Raw genomic sequence first — 25701 nt, forward strand, 5'->3', positions numbered from 1 at the left:
CAGATAGCTGCAACAGCTAGTGCCAGGCCAGGCTGAAGCCAGGGGCCAGGAGCTTCTTCCAGGTTTTTCACATGGGTGTCGGGCCCAGATACTTGGGCCATCATTTGCTGCTTTTCCAGGCCATTCGCAGGGAGCTGGATTTGAAGTGGAATAGCTGAGACACTAACTGGCCTCCATATAGGATGCTGGTGACACACACAGTGGCTTTACCCACTGTGTCACAACACTGGCCCCTTTCTTAGAAAATTTATGGCATTTGAGTTGTAGGCTCTGCAGGTTTGTGCCCCTGTCTCTGTAATTAAAGAACTGGAAGTGCCTTATGTCCTTTATAAACTAAAAAAAATAATGCAGAGATTGGAATGGGAGAATTTAACAATTCCAGTTAAGGAATGTCTTCTGAGGTTAGTTTAGATAGGTCTTTATGCCTACATAAGGGATTGTTAGAGCTATCATCAGTGGAGGAAACTTTAACTTAATGTGGTTAGCATGAGAGTTCATCTCTTACCCTTCCATTCTCTTTTGTGTTGCTTTTGAGGACTTCATCTGTGAAAAAAAGCTCTAAGTTTTAGAGTGAGGGGTACATTAGGACTGATTTATTCTTTGCTCTAGAGGTAAAGATAATGGCTGTGGAGAAAGTTGAAATTTATCTTTGTATATGGATAGTCTTATTTTTTTGTGTTTGGCCTTTTTGCTGTTTGTGTAATTTTTTATATTATTTAAAAGGTTTTTTATGGCTGTCATTTAACTCCCACCTTACAGGTACAAATTCAAAGCTCGGGAACTTGATCCCAGAATTCTTGAAGGTGGCCCCATCTTGCCCAAGAAACCACCTGTGAAACCATCCACTCAGCCTATTGGCTTTGATTTGGAAATTGAGAGAAGAATCCAGGAGCGAGAATCAAGGAAGAAATTAGAGGATGAACACTTTGAATTTCATTCCAGACCTTGCCCAACTAAGATATTGGAAGATGTTGTGGTAAGAATAGTTAAGGCTTTGGGGGCTAGCAAAAGTGTCTTGTTAGTGACCAAATAGCAACCTTTTTGTAAATGTTTTGAGTGGATACTCTGAATAGAGCATCACATTATGAACTATATGTAGGTATAAAGAGATATAACAGAAGTGGATTTTGGTCTGAGGCAACATGAAGTATAATAAGGGCAACAGCATATGTATAAATAATATAAAATGGACAGAAGTACTATAGAAATTCAGAGGAGAAGGAGAATTACATTTTCCAGATAGGAGGCTTAGGAAGTGCTTTGTGGAGGATACATCATTTGTCTTAATCCTTAAATGTTGTATAGTAGTAGTTGTCGTCATTGTGTCATTGTAACTGATACTTGTACTGTATATACCAGGCACTACTCTGTGTCCTGTTCATGTGCAGTTGTACCTGTGTATCTGTGGGGGATTTGTTCCAGAACCACTATGGATATCAAACTCAAGTCTCTTATGAAATGCTATAATAGTTGCATATAAACTATACATATCTTCCTTAATACTTTTAATCATCCCTAGATTATTTGTAATATCTTGTACAGTGAAATTCTATGTAAATAGTTGTGTTGTATAACAAGTATTCCCTTGTTTAGGGAGTAGTGACAAGAAAAAAGTCTGCGTGTTCAGTACAGAAGAGTTTTTCCCCCACAAATATTTTCCATGTGTGGTTGGTTGAATTCACTGTTACAAAATCCATGGATACAAGGGGCCAACTGTGATAACTTTTTTTTTTTTTTAAAGATTTATTCACTTATTTGAAAGGCAGAGTTACACAGAGAGAGAAGGAGAAGCAGAAAGAAAGGGAGAGTGATCTTCCATCTGTAGGTTCACTCCCCAGTAGGTCACAATGGCTGGAGCTGGGTTGATCTGAAGCCAGGAGCTTCTTCCTGGTCTCCCACATGGCTGCAGGGGCCCAAGTCCTTGGGCCATCTTCTACTGCTTTCCTAGGCCATAGCAGAGAGCTGAATCGGAAGTAGGGCAGCCAGGTCTTAAACCAGCGCCCATAAGGGATGCCGGCACTGCAGGTGGCAGCTTTACCCGCTTCACCACAACACCGACCCCTGTGATAACTATTAACTCATTACTTTTGACAACAACCTCTTTTAAGTGGGTTACTTTAGTTATCCTCATTTCAGATGAGGCACAGACAAGTTACATAGCTTTCCTAGGACACTCAGCTAGTTTATGGTGGAGCTAGAATAGAGTCTGTGATCCTGGGACTCATTTATGTACCTTTCCAGTACATGATAGAGTTTGGATATGCAGAAATGCAAATGAAATGAACTTGCAAAGCATTTCATTCAGTGGAAGTAACATTAATGTGAAAAGAAGACTGAAGGTAGCAAATGCAGAGCACATATTAGGAACTTTGAGTGAAGAAAAGTTTTTAAAGAGCATTTGGAAACTAGAGAAATAGATTCAGTTTGGTAGACTCACAACCACAGTTTTTCTGCAATCAGAGAGAAAAATGCCATAGTCAAAGAATAAGAATAAGTGATAGTAGACAGGGTTGTGGCATAGTGTGTTAAAATTAATTTTAGGGGAGGGTATTGTGTGCATTTGGGGAGTGAACCGGCTGATCCGAGATCTGTCTGTCTCTCTGCCTTTTGAATAAAGTGAGAATAAGTAAAAATGCTTAAAAAATGTGAAACAATCAAAAAAGGAGTTCTTCTACCATTAACCTAGATATAAGTCAATCCAAATTGGCAGGGAAGGGAGGACGTTCCCCCTTCTGCACAGAACTATGTCTAAAAAACTATCTTCAAAATTATGCAGGTGCTTAACTCTGTCACTTATTGTTATTTTTAGAAGGTTTATTTATTTGGAAAGGCAGAGTTATATAGACAGAAAGATCTTCCATCTGCTGTTTTACTCTCCAAATGGCCGCAGTGCCATGGCTGGGCCAGGCTGAAGCCAGGAGGCACATGCTTCATCCTGGTTTCCCACCTGGGTGGCAGGGGCCAAGCACATGGGCCATTTTCTACTGCTTTCCCAGGCACATTAGCAGGAGGTTGGATCAGAAGTGGAGCAGCCTGGACATGGACCAGCACCCATGTGGGGTGCCAGTATTGCAAATGGTGGCTTAACCCACTGTGCCACATGCTGGTCCTGTGGTTTTGCTTCTGATTCAGCTTCTTGCTAATGTATAATCTAGAAGGAACAGTGATGACTTAAGTACTTGAGTCCCTGCCACCCACTGGAAGACCCAGATTGAGTTTTTTTCCTGGCTTTTACCTGGAGTCTGGCTGTTAAAGGCATTCGGGGAATAAACCAGTGCAAGGAAGATAAGTTTGTCTCTCAAAATTGAAAAAAAAATTCTTTAAAAAAAAGTTGGTGTCAGGAGAAAATAGATCTTTTTAACTTCTAGTCTTGGACTCTTAACAGCAGAACTGAAGAGCTTGCCTCCCAGAGCCTGGTACAACACGTCTATCTGCCACTGTTGTTTCCCCAACTGTGTTGCCTAGTGCTGAAGCTTCATTTCCATGTGTCTTGATGGTGCATCTTGTGTTCTCCTGCTTGTGGTTGATAGGTGGCAATGAAACAACAGGGTTGACGAGAGATGGGCTTGGGCAGCAGTGGGCCATGAGGCAGATATAAAAAAGGTCTCGTGGGGCAGAGGTGGAGTGATGAAAGCCTTGAGCGTGAGGGTGTGAAATGTGAACTTGTTGCCGACATCTAATGGGGAGCTGGGGCACCAAGGAGGTAGATGTAGTGAGGCCAGTGAGTAATTTTAGCTTAGATATTTTAGGGATGACTTGGGGGAGACCAGCAGGCTTTTTTTTTTTTTTTTTTTTTTTTTTTTTTTGCATACTCCCTGAGATAAATTGCTTCACTGTAATGTCCTGTGAAGCCTTGGAGCCTAGTCCAGAGCACTTAGGGACATATGCTGCTTTAGAGAAGCACTCCCCCAACATCCCTACTCCCTTTTCTGGATGCTTTTTCTAAATGCTTCATCTGTCCACCTACATCGCACATTTCCAGCCACATATCACCTCTCCAGAGATACTTTCCCCACACTTGCTGCGGAGGAAGCTGCCTCCAGCAGCCGTTAGCTCCACATTCTGCTGGATTTCTTCAGGGCAATTGTGAAAATTCGGAAACATTTGTTATTTTGTCATTGTCTCTCCCACCAAAATATGAGCTCTCTGTGAGCAGGAACCTCCTATATTTTTGTAGCTCACTCTGCTTGTATTCCCAGCCCTTAGCATGGTGACTGTAACACAGGCATACTGAGACTGGATAACTGAGTGATTGATGGTATAGGCTGGAAAGTACCAGCTTATATTTCTAGCCTGTGTTAGACACTGGAAATTCAGAAATGGAATAAGATATGACCCTTGTCCTTTAGCCTTTCCCAGTCTGGAAGAGTGTATCAGTGTATCAACATATTTTCACTCTGGGTTTTTTTGTTAGGTGTTGTGGTAAAGGCACAGAGATACAAATAGCAATATCCCAGTCCTCAGGGAGCTTATAATTTATTTTTTAGTTTTACTTTTCTTCAGTTTTTATTTATTTGAAAGGTGGAGTGTTAGAGAAAGAATGAAAGAGGGAGGGATTTTTCCATCTGCTGGTTCACTTCCCAAATCCACAACAGTTGGGAATGAGCCAAACCCGAAGCTAGAAACCAGGAACTCCATATGGGTCATCCATGTTGGTGGCAGGGACCCAAGTGCTGGCCCAACATCTACTGCCCTCAGGGTGAGCATCCACAGGAAACTGGATCTGAAGCAGAGGAGCTGGTAGTCCAGCCAGCCATTCTGTTAAGGGATGTGGGCATTCCAAGCACTTAACCTGCTGTGCCATATTGCCCACTCTGTGGCAGGTTACAGATAACAAAAGTACTTTTTAAAACTTAAAATAACAAAATAAGAGGCCATTTCTGGTTTTGGAAACTTAATTTCTTTATTTTTTTAAAAATTTATTTGACAGATAGAGTTATAGACAGTGAGAGAGAGAGAGAGAGAGACAGAGAGAGAGGTCTTCCTTCCGTTGGTTCACCCCCCAAATGGCCGCTATGGCCGGCGCTGGGCCTATCCGGAGCCAGGAGCCAGGAGCCTACTCTGGGTCTCCCATGCAGGTGCAGGGCCCAAGCACCTGAGCCATCCTCCACTGCCCTCCCGGGCCACAGCAGAGAGCTGGACTGGAAGAGGAGCAACCGGGACTAGAACCCAGCGCCCATATGGGATGATAGCACTGCAGGTGGAGGATTAACCAAGTGAGCCACGGCGCCGGCCCCTTTTATTTTGTTTCAAGCTGAGCCCCTAGTTGGCCCTCATTGTGGTGAAGATGGAGTATAGGTCATTAGTTGCGACAAAGATGATTTTCATAAATCATCTTTTCTTCTCCCTCAACTAATTATGAGGATTGACCTCATTAATAAATATTTTCATCATGGCTTACTTACAGATTTCCACTGTTCACAATGCACATTTTTTTGCAGAGTATATGTAGAGAAAGGGGGAAAATAGGAAAAGAGGGATTATTTTAGAACCAACTAAATCTTCAGATATGTACTTCAGTTAGTTTATGAAAAACCTCCGAGGCCTAGAAGGCTATCTGATAAGCCCAATGATACAGAGCTGGCTAGAACAGGTCCTTGATTCCTTGCTTACTGTTCTTGCTACTTCCACACTCAAGAAGTGGTGCATTTATCCTGTCTATCCTGTCTATTTGTACAGGATATTTGTGGGACAACAAATTTTTATTTTTTCCATGGTATGTATCATTTGGAAACCCATTTTTTTTTTGTTTTAATTAATTAATTTATTTTGAAAGCAGTGATACAAAGAGAGAGAAGTAGAGAGAGATCTTCCATCTGCTGTTATTCCTCAAATGGCCACAATGGCTGGGGCTGGGCCAGGCCGAAGCCTGGAGACAGGAGCGTCTTCTAGGTCTCCTGTGTAGGTGGCCGAGGCCCAAGGACTTGGGCCACCTTCAACTGCTTTCCCCCGCGCATTAGCCTGGAGCTGGATTAGAAGTGGAGCAGCTGGAACTCAAACCTATATGGGATGTGGGCGCTGCAGGTGGAGGTTTAACCTTTATGCCACAGCGCCAGCCCTGGAAACCCATTTCTCAGACTAGTCACTCTGATTATAAAGTCAACTATATTGGATTTCACTGTGCTAGTGATTATTCCCTTCACAGTGGTCACCTTTTTAATGATTGTGATATTATACAAAGCATTTTGGAAAAACCACTTGTTATGAATCCTGACTCAGTCTTTTGGATCCCTTTAACATTAGTGGACAATCTTCATATTTTAAAAATTTGCTTTTATGTGCTGGTGCTGTGGCATAGTAGGTAAGGCTGCTGCCTGCAGTGTGGGCATCCCATGTGGGCGCCGCTTTGAGTCCCGGCTGCTCCACTTCCAGTCCAGCTCTCTGCTGTGGCCTGGGAAAGCAGTGGAGGATGGCCCAAGTCCTTGGGCTCCTGCACCTGCATGGGAGACCCAGAAGAAGCTACTGGCTCCGGCTTCGGATCAGCACAACTCTGGCCATTGTGGCCAGTTGGGGAGTGAGCTAGCAGATGGAAGACTTCTCTCTCTTCTTCTTCTTCTTCTTCTTTGAGGTTGTTTTTGTTTGTTTGTTTGTTTTGACAGGCAGAGTTAGACAGACAGAAAGGTCTTCCTTTTTCCATTGGTTCACCCCCTAAGTGGCTATTGCAGCTGGTGTGCTGCGCCGATCTGAAGCCAGGAGCCAGGTGCTTCCTCCTGGTCTCCCATGCGAGTACAGGGCCCAAGGACCTGGGCCATCCTCTACTGCACTCCCAGGCCACAGCAGAGAGCTGGCCTGGAAGAGGAGCAACTGAGACAGAATCCGGCACCCCAACCGGGACTAGAACCCGGAGTGCCGGTACCGCAGGTGAAGGATTAGCCTAGTGAGCCGTGGTGCCGGCCCTTCTTCTTCTTTGAAGATTTATTTTATTTATTTGAAAGAGTTTCAGAGAGAGGTCTTCCATCTGCTGGTTCATTCCCCAGATGGCCTCAACTGCGCCACAGCACCGGCCCCTCTCTGCTTCTGCCTCTCTTTCTCTCTCTGTGTAACTCCGAGTTTCAAATAAATAAATCTTTAAAAAAATTTTCTTTTAGAAGTTAGTAAAAAATTATTTGGAATTAAAACTTTTTGCCGTTGGTTCACCCTCCAATGGCCGCTGCGGCCAGCGCATCTCGCTGATCCGATGGCAGGAGCCAGGTGCTTCTCCTGGTCTCCCATGCGGGTGCAGGGCCCAAGCACTTGGGCCATCCTCCACTGCCTTCCTGGGCCATAGCAGAGAGCTGGCCTGGAAGAGGGGCAACCGGGATAGAATCCGGCGCCCCAACTGGGTGGGACTAGAACCCGGTGTGCCAGCGCCACAAGGTGGAGGATTAGCCTGTTAAGCCACGGCTCCAGCCATTTTTTTTTTTTTTTTAAAAGGATTTATTTATTTATTTGAAAGGCAGAGTTACAGAGAGGCAGGTCTTCCATATGCTGATTTACTCCCCACATGGCTGCAATGGCTGGAAATTCAGCCACACAGAAGCTAGGAGCTTCTTCTGGGTCTCCCATGCAGGTGCAAGGACCCAGGTACTTGAGTGATCTTTCTCTGCTTTCCCTGGGAGCATTAGCTAGGAACTGGATCAGAAATTCAGAAATGGAATAACTGGGGGGGCGGGGGGGATGGGGCTAGCCTCGTGGCACACTAAGTTAATCCTCCACCTGTGGTGCCAGCATCCCATATGGGTGCCGGTTTTAGTCCCGGTTGCTCCTCTTCCAGTCCCGCTCTCTGCTGTGGCCTGGGATAGCAGTGGAGGATGGCCCAAGTGCTTGGGGCCCTGCACCCACATGGTAGACCCGGAGGAGGCTCCTGGCTCCTGGCTTTGGATCGGTGCAGTTCCGGCCATTGGGCCATCGGTGCATTGTAGCCATTTGGGGAGTGCATTAACAGAAGGAAGACCTATCTCTCTGTCTCTCTCTAACTCTACTTGTTACTGTCTAACTCTATCTGTCAAATAAATAAAAATCTTTTTAAAAAAAAGAAAAGAAAAAGAAGTGGAACAACCGGTATTTGAACTGGTGCTCACTTGGAATGCCAGCACTACGGGTGGAGGCTTTATCCAATATGCAACAGCGCCAGCGCTCTGGAATTAAAACTTCTGAGTGGTCCAAGATAACAAGGGTGGAAAGTTTTGTTAAAGATTGAATAACACCTTGCATGGTCCAAAAAGTGGCTTTGAAAGCCATTCCAAGAAAGACATTCCAGACATGGTTTGAGCAGTTGCAGCATTGTTGGGATTAAGAAGATGTCTCTCAAGACATAAATATAAATTTTGTTAGTCAAGTGTGCATTCATTCTTAATGCGTTCATTCAACATTTACTGCATGCCTTATACTACGCAAGGTCTATGTTAAGTGCTAGGGATTGAAGTACTCATAGACTAATAGAGGTAAACATCTAAATAAAATAAGTATAGTGAAGTTTTACATGTATAGTCAGCTCTCCATATCTTTAGATTCTGCATCTATGGATTCAACCAACTATGAGGTATATTAAAAATATTTGAAAAAATTTTGTCTTTATTGTAAAAAATATAGATTTTTCTTGTCTTTATTCCCTAAACAAAACAGTAAAACCACTAGTTATATAGCATTTGCTTCATATTAATATAAATAACCTAGAAATGATTTAAAGTATATGGGAAGGTATGCATCAGTTAATCATTTTATTTGGGGCCGGCACCATGGCTCACTTGGTTAATCCTCCACCTGCGGTGCCGGCATCCCATATGGGTGCTGGTTCTAGTCCCAGTTGCTCTTCCAGTCCAGCTCTCTGCTGTGGCCTGGGAGGGCAGTGGAGGATGGTCCAGGTGCTTGGGCCCCTGCACCCTCATGGGGAGACCAGGAAGAAGCACCTGGCTCCTGGCTTCAGATCAGTGCAGCACTGGCCATAGTGGCCATTTAGGGGGATGAACCAACGGAAGGAAGACCTATCTCTCTCTCTCTCTCTCTCACTGTCTATAACTCTACCTGTCAAATTAAAAATGTTTATTACCTTAAAACAAAACTAAATGTAGCTGTGGCTTAGTGGGTAAAGCCACTGCTTGCAGTGCTGGCAACCCATATGGTCATCGTTTCTAGTCCTGGCTGCTCCACATCTGATCCAGCTCTCTGCTGTGGCCTGGAAAAACAGTAGAAAATGGCACAAGTCCTTGGGCCTCTGCCCCTCCATGGGAAACCTGGAAGAAGTTCCTAGTTCTTGGCTTCGAATTGGCCCAGCTCCAGCTGTTGTGGCCATTTGGGTAGTGAACCAGCAAATGGAAGACTTTTCTTTCTCTCTCTCAGCCTCTCTGTAACTCTGCCTTTTTTCTTTGAAAAAAGATTTATAAATAAGTAAATCTGTAAGAAATATTAATTATTTATTTGAAAGAGTTACAGAGGAGACATCTTCCATCTGCTGGTTCAGTCTCCAAATTGCTGCAGTGGCCAAGCTGGGCCAGCTGAAGCCAGGAGCCAGTTGCTTCATCTGGGTCTCCCATGTGGGTGCAGGGGCCTTGAGCCATCTTGTGCATTAGCAGGGAGCTGGATCAGAGTAAAGCAGTCAGGACTCAAACTTGGCACCCTTGTGGGATGCGAGTGTCTCAGGCAGCAGCTTAATCTGCTGTGTCAGCACCAGCCCACATTTGTTTGCTTTCTGTTGTAGGCGTTTTTCCTAACTACTAAAAAGATTTTTGGTGAATTATATTTTAACTGATTTTGCACTATCTATACCTTAGTTATTTGCTGCATGCAGGATTTGTTTTGTCCTAGTCAGGAAACAACATACTATGGTGTAGCTTCTTTCTGATTCCTGATACATGAACTTCTCTTTAAGGAAAGGGATTTAATATTTCACACAACCTAGTAGATGTTGTTCTAGGATGTCTAATTGAGTTGCTTCCTCCTTCTAGGGTGTTCCTGAAAAGAAGGTACTTCCAATCACTGTCCCCAGGTCTCCAGCCTTCGCACTTAAAAACAGAATCCGAATGCCTACTAAAGAAGATGAGGTGATTTCCTGGGAGTTGGGGTTTCTTTTTGCTTCTGCATAGTCCGTCTAAACCTTACTATTTCTTAAACTGAATCGTGTGCAGAGGCAACCACTCCTATTTGTAGTTTGCAAAGCAGTTGGTAAGGTTATGACTCTTCTGGCTAAAGACAGTTACTAAAGACAGTAACTGGGTACAATTTGTGGAATCGGAAGTTAAACATTGGAGGTTTGTCTATGTCTGCAGCATTGAAAATCAGCCTATCTTTGTAACATGGATCAAAAGTTTCCAAATCCTGTACTTTATTTTGCTGTATTTTGTTGTTATTGTCACTATTTGAAAAAGATTTTAAAAATTCATGCTATTATTATTAACAGTTACATTTGTTTTTTCCAAACTCCATTAACTGAAGGAGGTTACTGCGTGTGATGGTTCGTAGGATTGCAGTACATAAATTGTCGTTGATCAGGCTAGTTTCTTGTTACATCCCCCATTTTATCTATAAATATCCGGAGTTAGGGTAATTTTATAGCAGATCTCAAGCATAAGCTTTTTTATAGGTTTCTTTGAAACTAAAATACACAGTAATCTTATGTTACCAGCTTCAACCCAAATAACTGTCTTAGTCCTATTCTGGGGTTGGCAATCATTAGCCCCTAGTCACATGTTTCAGCAGAGTCTGAGACTGGGTCAAAGAAGAGGATGGAGTCCATGCTTGGTCAGTATCTTTGTTCTGATCTTCATTCTATCCGTGCTGTTGGATCTCCTTTAGTTCTTAAAACATTCCAGTGAAAAGCTTTGGATCTTTTAAGTCACTATGTTAGTCCTTTACCAAATGCTTTCACATTACTCTTACCCTGTGAGATAGTGGGTCACTTAGCTATTATCTCTCTTTGATAGAAGAAGCTAAGACACCTAAGAGATTGAATGACTTGCCTTAATTAATGACTTACACAATGTCTCCTGACTCCATATTATGAAGAGGTGGGATAGAGTGAGGAGTTTTGTTTCTAAAATGTGCTGTTTCTCAGGAAGAAGATGAACCAGTGTTGATAAAAGCTCAGCCTGTGCCACATTATGGAGTGCCTTTTAAGCCCCAAATCCCAGAGGCAAGAACTGTGGAAGTATGCCCTTTCTCCTTCGACTCTCGGGACAAAGAACGTCAGTTACAGAAGGAGAAGAAAATAAAAGAGCTGCAGAAAGGAGAAGTAGGTGTTTTCATTTCTGCAAGCAGCAGCATGTTCTTGGGTCCTTCAGAGACAACCTTTTGTGTAGCACTTCTAACATAAAATCCCTGTCTGCCTTTGATTCCTCAAAGAACTCCATGAAATATAGATAGGGCAAGTAATTTAAGTCATCCTTCCGGCACAGATAGGTTAAGTGACTTAGCCAAATCACCCTGCCAGTTATTGACAATATTGGAAGGAAAACTAGGTTTCCTTTTGAGCCTGTTACTCTTTTCTGCTATACCATGCCCATGCTGCTTTGAAAACTGGCTGTCCCTATTTTTCAGTTTCCTCCAAACATTCTGGAGCAGGTGTTGATTTCAGGCTAGTGAGTTCTTTGTTTTAAATTTCATGTTTTCTTTCCCATTAGGTGCCCAAGTTCAAGGCACTTCCCTTACCTCATTTTGACACCATTAACCTACCAGAAAAGAAGGTAAAGAATGTGACGCAGATTGAGCCTTTCTGTCTGGAGACTGACAGAAGAGGTGCTCTGAAGGCACAGACTTGGAAGCATCAGGTGGGCATGAGAGAGAAGCTGTTAGTTGCTTGGTTGGTTAGATGAGCAGACCCTGAAATCATCTTGGGTGATACACTTGGTTATTCCTGAGGCTCTCCCTCTAAATCAGAGATCAGCACATTAGGTAGTAAATATTTTAGTCTTAGTTTACATATGGTCTCTGTCACATATGGGATGGGTGTGTGTGTGTGTGTGTTTACCCTTGGAAAATGTAAAAAGCTTTTTTAGCTCAAGGACTATACAGAAGCAGGTTGAAAACTGAATCTTGCCTACAAGTTGAAGTTTGGTGACCCCTACTTTTTTTTTTTTTTGGACAGGCAGAGTGGACAGTGAGAGAGAGAGACAGAGAGAAAGGTCTTTCTTTACTGTTGGCTCACCCTGTAGTGGCCGCTGCGGCCAGCGCACTGTGGCCGATGCACCGCGCTGATCCGAAGCCAGGAGCCAGATGCTTCTCCTGGTCTCCCATGCGGGTGCAGGGCCCAAGGATTTGGGCCATCCTCCACTGCACTCCCGGGCCACAGCAGAGAGCTGGACTGGAAGAGGGGCAACCGGGACAGAATCCGGTGCCACAGGTGGAGGATTAGCCTATTGGGCCATGGCGCTGGCCAACCCCTACTCTTAAGTGATCACTTAGGGAAAAGTGACAACCAACAGGCTTTGAATCAAGAATCTTTTGAAGACCTCATCTGTTCTATTAAACTCATTCATTAAGTGTTTTCCTCTTTCTGGTGTTTTGGTAACAATATGGAAGAATAGATATTCTTAATATGGTATATTGTTGGGCCAGCGCCATGGCTCACTTGGTTAATCCTCCACCTGCAGTGCCGGCATCCCATATGGGCGCCAGGTTCTAGTGCCGGTTGCTCCTCTTCCAGTCCAGCTCTCTACTGTGGCCCGGGAAAGCAGTGGAGGATGGCCCAAGTCCCTAGGCACCTGCACCCGCATGGGAGACCAGGAAGAAGCACCTGGCTCCTGGCTTCAGATTTGCGTAGCTCTGGCCATAGTGGCCATTTGGGTGTGAACCAACAGAAGGAAGACCTTTCTCTCTGTCTCTCTGTCTCTCTCTCTCTGTCAAATAAAAAAAAAAAAAGTTAAAAAAAATATGGCATATTGTTTTTTCTGCATGGTGTGTACTATACTTCTGTATAGCAAGTATATTGTGAGTTATAGATAACAGGTGATTAGAAACAACTAATTGCTTATTGGCTGATTTAATAGAATCTAATTCTACCCAGTTAGAAGATTTTCCTCTGAATCCTTAATTTATCAGTATTTTAATGTCATTACCTCTCCAGGGTTGTGTCCAAAAGTAGTTCTGATCTAATCCTTGTTTGTGGAGATTGCCACTCTTGAAGCCCAAAACATGCTATTGCTTCCATTATTCAATACAGGTCTTGTATTGGCATTGTTCTTTAGGAAACCTGAGGACAGTTAGGGAAGTAATAGTGAAGTCATAATGTTCTCAGGAACATCTATGTGGGAAAGTTTTGTAGTACAAAAACCCTATCTCTTTAAGATCTTTTTTAGGTACATGCAAAGGTAGAATAAATAGTATAATGAACTTCCATGAATCTGTCACCTTGTTATATAATAATAAAAACATGAAAACTTATTTCATGTATACTTCTGTGTACTTATCTATGGATTCATGTACTTACACAAGATTATTTTGAAATCTAGATAGCATCTCTTTATCCACTTCTGTATGTATGCTTAAAATATAAGTACTTTTAAAAATAAGTGCAATAATATCAGAATGATTAACAATAATTCCATTATGGTGACAAGTAGCCAACATTAAACTATGCCCAAATTTCTCATAAATTTTTTTATAACAGTTTAATTGTTCAAATCAAGATCCAAATAAGGTCCATTTGTGGACTCATCTCTTTGTATTTTGTCTTTTGAAATAAATTGGGTTGATTGTCATGTAGATTCCCACAATCTGGTTTATGCATATTGTATTTCCTTCGTGTTTGACACATTCCTCCAAGCTTGATTAGATTCTAGTGGTGGGGTAGTTGGAAAGAGACTACTTCATGGGTGATATTGTGTGGTTCCTAATGATTCACATTTAGAGGCATATGATTTTATTTTTACTATAATAAGAGAAGCATTGAAAGCATCTTAAAGAGGGGTGACATTTTGCATAGCATTTGGTTTAGCAGTTAAGATTCCACTTAGGTTGTCTGCATCCCTTATTATAGTGCTTGGGTTCCAGTCCTGGCTCCACTTACACTTCCAGCTCCCTGCTGGTGCACATCCCGAGAGGCAGCAGTACTTGGGTCCCTGGTATCCAAATAGGAGACCTCGATTGAGTTCCTCCCTGATTTTGACCTGGCCCAGCCCTGTTGTTTCAGGTATTTGGGGAGTGAAATAACAGATGGAAGATCTGTCTGCCTTTCTGTCTTTGCCTCTCAAATAAGTAAACAATAAACTTAAAGATTTATTTATTTATTTATTTGAAAGAGTTACAGAGAGAGAAGGAGAGACAGAGAGATTTTTCATCCATTGATTTACTTCCCAAATGGCCTCAACGGCCGGGCCTGGGCCAGGCTGAAGCCACGAGCTGGGTCATGTGGGTCTCCCATGTGACTGTGGGGCCCAAGTACTTGGGGCCATATTCTGTTGTTTTCCCAGGCACATTAGCAGGGAGCTGGATAGGAAGTCAAGTAGCCAGAACACAGACCAGCACCCATATGGGATGCTGGCATCTTAAGCAGTGGCTTAACTTGCTATGCCAAAATGCCAGTCCTGTAAAAAAAAATAAATTAAAAAAAATCTTAAAGGTACTAGTTCTCAGTGAGTTCAATTATTATCAGACTGATTTATTCATTATGCAGTTTGTACATGGGAACTTAACTAATATCTACTGATTTTATTGCTGAAGCAGTTCGAGATTATTAGAACTTAAATTATTAAGGTGGTAGTCCTGGAAAGTTGTATAGTTGCTTATCTGACAGATTTTCTTTCCCATAGTTGGAGGAAGAACTGAAACAACAGAAGGAAGCAGCTTGCTTCAAGGCTCGTCCAAACACTGTCATCTCACAGGAGCCCTTTGTTCCCAAGAAAGAGAAAAAATCAGTTGCTGGTAGTACTACATGTGCTCTTGGGGGTTTGGGGCAGAGTTGTCAACTTCCTAGGGGGTGGATACTGGGATTCCAATTGTGTGAGTACAATACTTTGGCAACCTGAAGCATTTGACTTTAGAGGATGGTAACTTTTCTTCCTCTGTACCCTTTGTTGAACACAGCAGCTTTGTTGAGTTGTACTGTGTATTGGAGCCAGATTAACGTAACAGAGGCATTAGCAGAAGCAGGTGGTATTTTATCAACAGTAATAGGCTTTCCCACCCATAGACTAGCAAATATATGAGAGAAGATGACCCAGGTGTCTTTCTGGAGTTTATCTGGAAGCAAGCCTTAGATACAAAACATTTGGTTCCTTAAGCACTGCACAGTGTGTTAGAAAATTGAGATTGCTTTGCATCTTCTACATCTGTCTCAAAATCACCATGTAGTTTTGAGCAAGCTACTTCACTTCTATAGATCTTGATTTTCTCTCAGTTACACTAGATGGTTTCCAGAGGCCCTTCCAACTCCAAAATTCTAAGATTTGTCTAAGATTTAATCTTTCTTCCAGTGATTAGCCTTTCTTATTTTTTTTTAAAAAGACATAATCACTTACTATTTCCCTAATAATAAGCTCTGAACAAAATGGAGACAATGACAACACATTTAAACTTCCTGTCAAAAATTAATCTGTTATAAATTTCCAATGGTTCAACTTATTAAAATGCAAAATATAAAGAAAACAGGAAATACAAATATTCACATTTTTGCCATATAATGCAATCTCTTTTAAAAAAATTTGCAGCATATGTATAATTCTGATGGTGATTCAAATAAACACAAATCACTACTTTTTCCTAACCTCCCTACTATTACTATCTGAATCTGGGGATTGCAGTATTAGAGAATTATGCAAAATTAGAAACAAATTCACTGCTCATACATAATTTTTATTATTTTAATGTAGCAAAGTGTAAATTTTTCAATTCATATAAACTAATTATTGCCATCTGTAGATAAATAAAACAATTTTGGAGGCAGGTATTTAGCCAAGTAATTAGGATTCTTTTTTTTTTTTTTTTTTTTTTTTTTTTGACAGGCAGAGTGGACAGTGAGAGAGACAGAGAGAAAGGTCTTCCTTTTTGCTGTTGGTTCACCCTCCAATGGGCCGCTGTGGCCGGCGCATCTCGCTGATCCGAAGGCAGGAGCCAGGTGCTTCTCCTGGTCTCCCATGCGGGTGCAGGGTCCAAGGACTTGGGCCATCCTCCACTGCCTTCCCGGGCCATAGCAGAGAGCTAGCCTGGAAGAGGGGCAATCAGGATAGAATCCGGTGCCCCAACCGGGACTAGAACCCGGTGTGCCGGTGCCGCAAGGCGGAGGATTAGCCTGGTAAGCTATGGCACCGGCCAGGCCCCTATAAAAATTTTAACAAATGCAGATTTGATAACACTTTTATAATAAAACCTAACTAACATGATAATAAAACTATATGTGTTTATTTGTATAGATAATATCTGTTTAGGGAAGAAGGTGTCATGATGAAAATAATTTGGAAAATATTCACCAATGCACATTATGTGCAAAACCTTCTATATAAAACTTAACTATTTTTAGTGAAATAATCATAGCCCATCCAAATACTGTTTTTGAATGATAAATACGTTCAAAAATACATTCTAACAGGTAGAACTCAGTTTTTCTGTTGCCAGGCATATCTGTTCCATTTGCTCAATCCAGGGGGAACTAGGTTTATGCAGTAATTGTGCACCAATATTGTTTCTGTTTCTGTACTCAGAGGGCCTTTCTGGTTCTCTAGTTCAGGAACCTTTTCAGCTGGCCACTGAGAAGAGAGCCAAGGAGCGGCAAGAGCTGGAGAAGAGAATGGCTGAAGTGGAAGCCCAGAAAGTCCAGCAGTTGGAGGAGGCCAGGCAACAGGAAGAAGAGCAGAAGAAGGAAGAACTAGCTAGGCTCCGGAAAGAACTGGTAACTGGCAGCATGAGTACTAACTAACCCAGGGTGCCTCTGTTTTATTTGCATCTGACCTTGTTCCAGGCAGGATCTAAGGTGGCCCACAAACCTACACCTAAAACAAGTGAAAGGGACATCACATAAACTGAGGGTGCTGATGAAGTTTAGACAAGAACGAGGTTAGGGGTGTGTATGTATATACATTGTGATCCAACTATGAACTGTAATTTTGGCCCTTTTTAGTAATTAACCTGCCACTTCCGAAACTTACAATGTTTATAAGATGTAAAGCCAGTAGTTCAAAAAAATATATTTGTCCTTGGGGCCAGCGCTGTGGTGTAGCTGTAGTGCTGGCATCCATTATGGGCACCAGTTCATGTCCCCGCTGCTCCTCCTCTGATCCAGCTCTCTGCTATGGCCTGGGAAAGCAGTCCTTGGGCCCCTGCACCCACATGGGAGACCAGGAAGAAGTTCCTGAATCCTGGCTTTGGATCAGCCCAGCTCTGGCCACTGCAGCCATTTGGGGAGTCAACCAGCGGATAGAAGACCTCTCTCTCTGCCCCTGCCTCTCTATAACTCTGCCTTTCAAGTAAATAAATAAAATTTCAAATATGTATGTATGTATGTTTGGGGCTAGCACTGTGGCTCAGTGGGTTAAAGCCCTGGCCTGAGGCACCGGCATCCCATATGGGAGACCCAGTTCTAGTCCCAGCTGCTCCTCTTCCAGTCCAGCTCTCTGCTATGGCCTGGGAAAGCAGTGGAGGATGGCCCAAGTCCTTGGGCCCCTGCACCCACGTGGGACGCCCAAAGGAAGCTCCAGCCATTGATGCCATCTGGGGAGTGAACCAGCGGATGGAAGACCTCTCAGACTCTACCTCTCTGTAACTCTGTCTTTCAAGTAAATAAATAAATCTTTAAAATAGGTATATATGTACATATATATATGTATATATATATATATATGTATGTGTTTTTGATAATGAGTTTAGACAGACTTTCTTCCAATGGTCATTTTTTTAAAAGATATTATTTGAGAGGTAGAGTTACAGAGAGAGAGAGAAGGAAAGACAGAGAGTAAGGTCTTCCATTCACTGGTTTACTTCCCTGATGACTGCAGTGGCTGGAGCCGAGCCAATTCAAAGCCAGGAGATTCTTCCAAGTCTCCCACGTAGGTGCAGGGGCCCAAGAACTTGGGCCGTCTTCTGATGCCTTCCTAAGCCATAGCAGAGAGCTGGATCGGAAGAGAAGCAGCTGGGACATGAAGTGGTGCCCATAAGGGATGCCAGCACTGCAGGCAGAGGCTTAACCCACTATACCACAGCGTTGTTCTCCACCAATGGTCATTTTTACATTAGGATATCATGTCTTGTAACCATGCACAGTGATACATTTCCTATGATTCTTTCTGTTTGTTTGCTTTACTTATTTATTCATTATTTCTTTTGGGCTTAAGCGCCAATGTGCTTTACAATTAGGCAAGAAAACAGAGAAGAACATGGGAATTATAGCATTAAATACAGAAACACATAAGTTGTTGAGATTTTTGTCTAAACAGTGGGCTTGCAACTGAAACCTCTTTTGGCACAGGTGACTCAGCCTACTGGAAGGCTCTAAGGACAACTTATTCAAGAGGCTAGCCTCTTTGCAAAAGCCAAACTACCAGGATAGGCCCATTGAAACATTCTATAACACAATTCATTAAATGCAGTGTCTGTTCTAATCTGGCTCGATTCAGGGTTGATTATTAGAGTACCCAAAAGGATGGATGGTACTAAGCCTTCTCCACCAAACTTCTTGCTGGTTCTTGTTGTTTTGTTTTTTTTAAGTTCATGCTGTTGGTGAATAATAATAGTCAAGTTTTTTGTTGTTGTTTTGTTAAAGATTGATTTATTTATTTAAAAGTCAGAGTTACACAGAGAGAGAAGGAGAGGCCTAGAGAGAGAGAAATCTTCCATTCGCTGGTTCACTCCCCAAATGGCTGCAATGAGTGGAGTTGGGCCGATCTAAAGCCAGGAGCCAAGAACTTCTTCCGGGTCTCCCACATGGATGCAGGGGCCCAGGAACTTGGGCCATCTTCTGCTGCTTTCCCGGGCCATAGCAGAGAGCTGAATCTGAAGTGGAGCAGCCAGGACTCGAACTGGCGCCCATATGGGATGCCAGCACTGCAGGTGGCAGCTTTATCTGTTACGCCACAGCACTGACCCCAGTAGTCAAGTTTAAGATTGTACTGTAACAAATTCTTAACTTGTAAAATTCTGCTACAATCGAGTAGAGCCCCTTTATACTCTTTGACACCAGAGATTTTTTTTTTTTTTTTTTTGGACAGGCAGAGTGGACAGAGAGAGAGAGAGAAAGATCTTCCTTTTGCCGTTGGTTCACCCTCCAATGGCCGCCGTGGCCGGCGTGCTGCATCCGGCGCACCACGCTGATCCAAAGGCAGGAGCCAAGTGCTTATCCTGGTCTCCCATGCGGGTGCAGGGCCCAAGGACTTGGGCCATCCTCCACTGCACTCCCGGGCCACAGCAGAGAGCTGGACTGGAAGAGGGGGCAACCGGGATAGAATCCGGCACCCCAACCGGGACTAGAACCCGGTGTGCCAGCGCCACAGGTGGAGGATTAGCCTATTGAGCCGCGGCGCCAGCCCAGAGATGGTTTTTTTTGTTTTGTTTTTAAGATTTATTTATTTGAAAGGCAGAGTAATAGAGGGAAAGATAGATCTTCCATCCTCTGGTCCACTTCCCACATGGCTGCAATGGCTAGGCTGGTCCAGGCAGAAGACAGGAGCCAGGAGCTTATTCCAGATATCCCATGTGGTTGTAGAGTCCCAAGGACTTGGGCAGTCTTCTGCTGCTTTCCCAGGCACATTATCAGGGAGCTGGATTGGAAGTGGAGCAGCCAAGACTTAAACCAGTGGCTTAACCCATGTTGCCACAACACCTTCAGTGAAAGCTGAGGAACCTAGCAAAACCCTGAATAAACAGAAACTTACTTGGGCTCCAAAACCCTGTGTACTTTTCCATTATACTGTGTTGTCTTACCCACTCCCCCTTTCTTTAAGTTAGTGACTGGGATCTGTAAGTCTATGCAGCCATTTTCTCAGAAAGAAATAAAAGCAACTATAAGCATTGTTTGCTAATATTCTATTCCGTGGTAACTTTATTTTCCTTACTCTGCAGGTACACAAAGCAAATCCAATACGCAAGTATCAGGGTGTGGAAGTAAAGTCAAGTGACCAGCCTCTGACTGTGCCTGTATCTCCCAAGTTCTCCACTCGATTCCACTGCTAAACTCAGCTGTGACCTGCAGATACTGCCTGGCAGCTGGAGCTGCTTTTAACGTCAAACCAGGAGCCTTCTTCCTGTCGCTGGGAGTGGAGAGAACAGATTTCTCCAGTCTTTTCAGCTACTCGTGTCAGACAGAATGTACTTGACAACTATGGGCTCAAGTTTTGTTGAGAGTTGTTTTCTTTTTGAGGCTTATAATGAGACTCAATTCATATATGCCTTGATTAGACTCCATGTAGTTATTTGTTTTATATCATCAGTTGACCTTTAATATGTGTCTTAACTCTGACTAGAATTTCAAGTCTCTGTGATAGCACAGTGCAGTCTTTATTCCCATTACCCCCTCTGCCTTTCTTATATATATATTATTATTATTATTTTTAAATCAGAAAATAAAGATAGTTAAATCCTGAGATAGGGTTTAAGTCCTGGTTTCAATGAGGAGCAATTGCTATTTCAGATTCTTTCCTCTTCTCTGCACAAATGAGTTTGTAGTTAAGAAGCCCTATGCTATAAGGGTGAAAACCTCATTAACTGCATCACTGAGGAAGAAGATGGCGTGAACTCCTGGGAACCTCACAGCAACCATTTGGCAAGCTTTGGGCAGAGCTGGTTTTAAGGCATCTTCTTCCCTTGTCAGTGCTGAGAATTAACAGAGAACAGTGCAGAGTGTATTTTAAAACCTGGCATGTAATAAATACTTTTCGTCTTCTCTCTCATTTTGTTATTTGATGCTTTTCAAATCTGTCAAGCCTCTTTGGAGGACATGTCTCACTGGAGAAATGGGTAGTTTGAGAGGTGAGTCCAGAATCTTTTTTTGTTTTTTAAGATGTATTTATTTGAAAGGCAGAGTGACAGAGAGAGGAAGAGACAGATCTCCCATCCACTGATTCACTTCCCAAATGGCCACAATGGCCAGAGCTGGGCCAGGCTAAAACCGCAAGCCAGGAGCTTCTTCCAGGTCTCCTATGTGGGTGCAGGGGCCCAAGCACTTGGGCCATCGTCTGCTATTTTCCCTAGTGCATTAGCAGAGAGCTGGATGAAAAGTGGAGTAGTCCTGACTCAAAGTGGCACCAGCATGGGATGCCAGCCCTGCAGGCCATAGCATAACTCGCTGTACCACAATGCCAGCCACTCCAGAAACTTGAAAGCACAGGCTCAGTCCTTTAAAAAAAAAGTTGTATTTTTTTTTTCCTATATTAGAATATTCTTCCATATTTTGTTAACTCCCTCCCAGTAACTACCCAGTGTTCTGTTACACCTTTGTATAGACTGTTTCTTCCCAAAATGACCTTTATCTCATCTGGTAAATTCTTCCCTGTAAGACTCAGCTCAAGTAAAATCTCTTAGAAATTGTTCCTTAAACATCTGACCTCCTCAGGTAAGGACGGTGACTTCCTTCTTTGTGCTTCCCAGGTGTTTCTTGTGCCTATCCCTTGTAGAGCAGTTTCAGCATATCTGAGTTACTTGTACTTTTTATAAACTAATAGAGATGCAGATATTTAATTTGCTTAAAGATAAGAATTATCATAGTCATCTCTCTGTTTCTTGTGGATAGCACAATATTGGGTTAGGTTCATATTAAATGATATATTTTCTTTTAGACTTTATTGTTTTTGAATATCTGTTCTTACCTGTGATTTACACCTGTGTCGGGGGCTAACAAAGCATCCATATGAAGCCCAGGCTAGTCAAAGGTACTGTATGACATCAAGCCTATTTTAAATTCATTTTTTATGCATCCAGTGAGCGTTTATAGATCTCCTATTACGTAGAAGCCATTGTAGATGGAGCAGTAGGTGACAGAGTAAGATACTGTGTCTCACGGTACAATTTGCAGACCCCTGGGCCTCTTAATGGCCCACAACTGATGTAAAGTACAGTTCCTGTGTTCATTTCCTAAATGCCTGTGGTATATAGTTTCCTAACTTTTTAGTTCATTTAACAGGTTCTTATTTGGAGCTATGTCTTGGCACTGTTCTATCCCTGACAATACAGCAATGAGAAATAAAGGAAGATTTGCCTTCATCGAGCTTAGGTTTTAGTAGGGGAGATACACAATAAGCAAATAACTATTGTGTCAGGTGGGAAATGTTGCTCCAACTGCCAAGCAGTGAATAGAATAGGGTGGGGAAGAGCAGCTTGCACATTTTAATTGGGAAGGTGAAAAAACTCTCTTGTCCCAGTGAAAGCTAATAGTGGCATGGGGTAGGGGGGTGGCAGTGGGGTGATGAGAGGCAGTTGGATTCTGAATGACTTTTATGGGGTAACTGGCAAGATTTGCTAATGGATTGAATGTGGGTAGAGAGTGAAAGAAAGTGGAATTCTAGAGGTTGCCAAGGTATCAGCCCTCTCTATCCCTTATATTATGGACATCCTATTCAATCCTGGTTCTTATTTTTCTTGTGGATTCTCAGATCAATGCATTGTTTTTTCCCCTGTTTATCTCTACACCACAACACCAGGCTCTTGGTCATGGTTTTCTATTGCTAATATTCTGATGCTAATTAATATACTTGAAATAGTATTCACTTTTTTTTAAAGGATTTATTTATTTGAAAGGCAGAGTTATGCAGAGTGAGAGAGAGAGAGAGAGTCGTCTTCCATCCACTGGTTCACCTTCCAAATGGCCGCAACACTGGAGCTGGCCAATCTGAAGCCAGGATCCAGAAGCCCCTTCCGGATCTCACACATGGGTGCAGGGGCCCAAGGACTTGGGCCATCTTCCACTGCCTTCTCAGGCCACAGCAGAGACCTGGATGGGAAGTGGCAAAGCTGGTGGATGCTGGCACTGCAGGCTGTGGATTTACCCACTACACCACAGCACTGACCTCACTACTGTTCACTTTTGCATCAATTGTTTTATACTTGCATAATTTTTGGATGCTATTTTCTCCCTTTTTGGTTTTCTTTAGAGTTTTGTTTCTAAATTAAAGTGATAGATAGACTGCAGTTGATCATTGTAACACAAGATGGGATGTGAGGGGCCAGCACTGTGGCATAATGAGCAAAGCCACCCGAGTCTGCAGTGCCAGGATCCCATATGGGCACCAGTTCCCATCCCAGCTGCTCCTCTTCTAATCTAGCTCTCTTCTATGGTTTGGGAAAGCAGTAGAAGATGGCCCAATTTCTTGGACCCTGGCACCCGCATGGGAGATCAGAAAGAAGCTCCTGGCTCTGGATCTGGCCAGTTGCAGCCATTTGGGGAGTGAACCAGCAGATATGAGACCTCTCTCTGTGTCTCTCCCTCTCTCTCTCTGTAACTCTGGCTCTCAAATAATAATAAATTTTTTATTTTTTTTTATTTTTATTTTTTTTAAATAGCTGAGATGTGATTCAGTAATGTGAGATACAGTGCTTTGGGAGTTTAGGGATTCTTGCTGGCAATGAGGTTTCATGCAGTTTAAAGCCTTGGTTTTTTTTTAAAGTAAAATTTGCAAAAGAAGCATTGCCTTTTAGAAACAATACAACTCTGGGGCTGGGACTGTTGTGTTGTGGGTTAAGTTGCTGTCTGTAGCGCTGGCATCCAATATAGGCACAGTTTGAGTCCCGGCTCCTCCACTTCTGATCCAGCTCTCTTCTAAGGCACCTGGGAAAGAGCGGAAGATGGCCCAAGTGCCTGGGTCCCTGCACCCACATGGGAGACCTGATGAAGCTCCTGGCTCCTGGGCTCTTAGGTAGGGCCCATCCTTAGCTGTTGCAGCCATTTGGAGAGAACCAGCAGATGGAAGATCCTCCCTCCCTCTCTCCCTTTCTCTGTGTAGCTCTGCCTTTCAAATAAATATTTTAAAAAGTAAAAATAGGTGCCGTGGCTCACTTGGCTTATCCTCCGCCTGTGGCACTGGCACCCCAAGTTCTAGTCCAGGATTGGGGCACTGGATTCTTTCCCAGTTGCTCCTCTTCCAGTCCAGTTCTCTGCTGTGGCCCGGGAAGGCAGTGGAGGATGGCCCAAGTGCTTGGGCCCTGCACCTGCATGGGAAACCAGGAGGAAGCACCTGGCTCCTGGCTTCGGATTGGTGCAGCGCATTGGCCATAGCAGCCATTTGGGGAGTGAACCAACAGAAGGAAGACCTTTTTCTCTGTCTCTCACTAACTCTGCCTGTCAAAAAAAAAAAAAGTAAAAACTATAAAACAAAAAATTAAAATCTCTTTCCTATATTCCTATTCCCCAGAAGTAACTTGTTCACTAGTGTGTTCTTCGAGAATGTTTGTTATGTGCCCATGTATTTACAAAGCATTTCAACCTTTTTTTAGATAGTGAAATTGTGGTATTCTGTACTTTTTATGAACTTTGTTCTTTAGTTATGCATTCACTGAAAGACATTAAAGGCAAAAATTGTTTTCTTCTAACTGTGTAGTTCCTCTCCCTGGAGATAGTGCTCTCAGTATCTTGTGTTCCTTTGCACAGATGATTTCTGTATCTTGTTCACCACTTGTTTTTTATACAAATAGCATTACACTGTATTCCCTGTACCTTACTTTTTTCAGTGTGTTATGTATTTGATGTGATTCAGGTGCTACCTTGGGCATATCTGGGTTTCTTTGGCTGAAATATTTGGTGATACGGAGGCAGACCTCTGCATGATGTCCTGGGCTAGTGAGCTGAGGTCCCAAGGACTTGAAGGTAGGCCAGCAGCATTAGGCCTTTAGCCCCTCCTGGCTTATTAGTTGAGCCTTGGGGACTTATGGGCTTGAGCATCTGGTTGAACCTGTGTATCCCAGTAGATAAATCTTGACAATGATTCCTTTTCATTTCCCTTGGAAAAGGCTGTCTCACTGAATCATGTCTGCTTTGGAAGTTCATTGCTGAGAGTAGCAGTTAAAAAAGCTGTTAGACACGTGGCTGGGCTCCTATTTCTGCACAGACAGGCTGAGTTACAGCTTGGTGGTGTGGATCCAGGTAGGAATTGGTCAACATTCTGAATCCTGAGCTGCCATCAGCCTTGCAGCCTGCTGGGATGCTCATTTTAGACAACATATAAAGTTTCCTGGATATGGGACAACCTCAGGCCTATGGAAAGAGCAGGAAGGTTAAAGTGTGTGGTACTTTGAGCAGTGACGAAGGCGTAACCAGGGAGCTGACATGTTTGCTTCAATGCCAAGAATTCCAGGACAATTTGTTATCCAGCTAAAGCCAGTGTAGTTGCTACAAAAAAGAATCTTGGGAACAAAAACATAACTTTTTTCCTCAATTCTTTTGCCTTCTTGCACATACCCGGTTTATTTTCTAACTCTATAGTAAAGGTTGCTGATGCTGGAAATGTTTGAGTTTTGCTATTCTCTTCTTGTAAGAGAATATTTGCTATTCTCTTTCTTGTAAGAGAATGAGAGGCTGGGCTCAGGCCAAACCATGGCTCTTATGTGCTAAAGGTATCATCTTCCTAAAAGAGCTTCACAAGTGCTGAGGTTTCACTCAGAGAGACCGTAGTTGGAAGCTTTAAGGAAATACAGATTGAGTATTCATCTGAAATGCTTGGGACAAAAAGAGATTTTGGATTTTGGGATATTTGCATGTTTGGGAAAGGGATACAAGTCTAAATGTGAAATTCATTTGCTTCAAATCATTTTACACGCTTAACATATATTTTTAAAGTTTTTTGTTTGACACAGTTTCATGGTATGGAGTTTTCTTATGGT

The 25701-nt window shown here is 42.9% G+C and overlaps 1 protein-coding gene across 3 annotated transcripts in view; it reads left to right on the forward strand.

The window, feature by feature from the left end:
* Window positions 1-24649, forward strand: part of TPX2 (TPX2 microtubule nucleation factor) — a 57188-nt gene extending 32539 nt beyond the window's left edge. Inside the window, exons 11-17 of one of the 3 annotated variants that reach the window (XM_062203997.1) lie at window positions 760-976; window positions 9924-10019; window positions 11030-11206; window positions 11595-11741; window positions 14721-14832; window positions 16608-16795; window positions 19957-24649. In XM_062203997.1, coding sequence (XP_062059981.1) covers window positions 760-976; window positions 9924-10019; window positions 11030-11206; window positions 11595-11741; window positions 14721-14832; window positions 16608-16795; window positions 19957-20067 — 1048 coding nt within the window. In that variant the 3' untranslated portion in view covers window positions 20068-24649. The remainder of the gene's footprint in view (window positions 1-759; window positions 977-9923; window positions 10020-11029; window positions 11207-11594; window positions 11742-14720; window positions 14833-16607; window positions 16796-19956) is intronic. The other 2 variants (XM_062203999.1, XM_062203998.1) reach the window with 2 other exon arrangements.
* The last annotated feature ends 1052 nt before the right edge of the window (window positions 24650-25701 follow it).

Source organism: Lepus europaeus, chromosome 10 (genome assembly GCF_033115175.1).
Source record: "Lepus europaeus isolate LE1 chromosome 10, mLepTim1.pri, whole genome shotgun sequence".
Taxonomy (NCBI): Eukaryota; Metazoa; Chordata; class Mammalia; order Lagomorpha; family Leporidae; genus Lepus; species Lepus europaeus.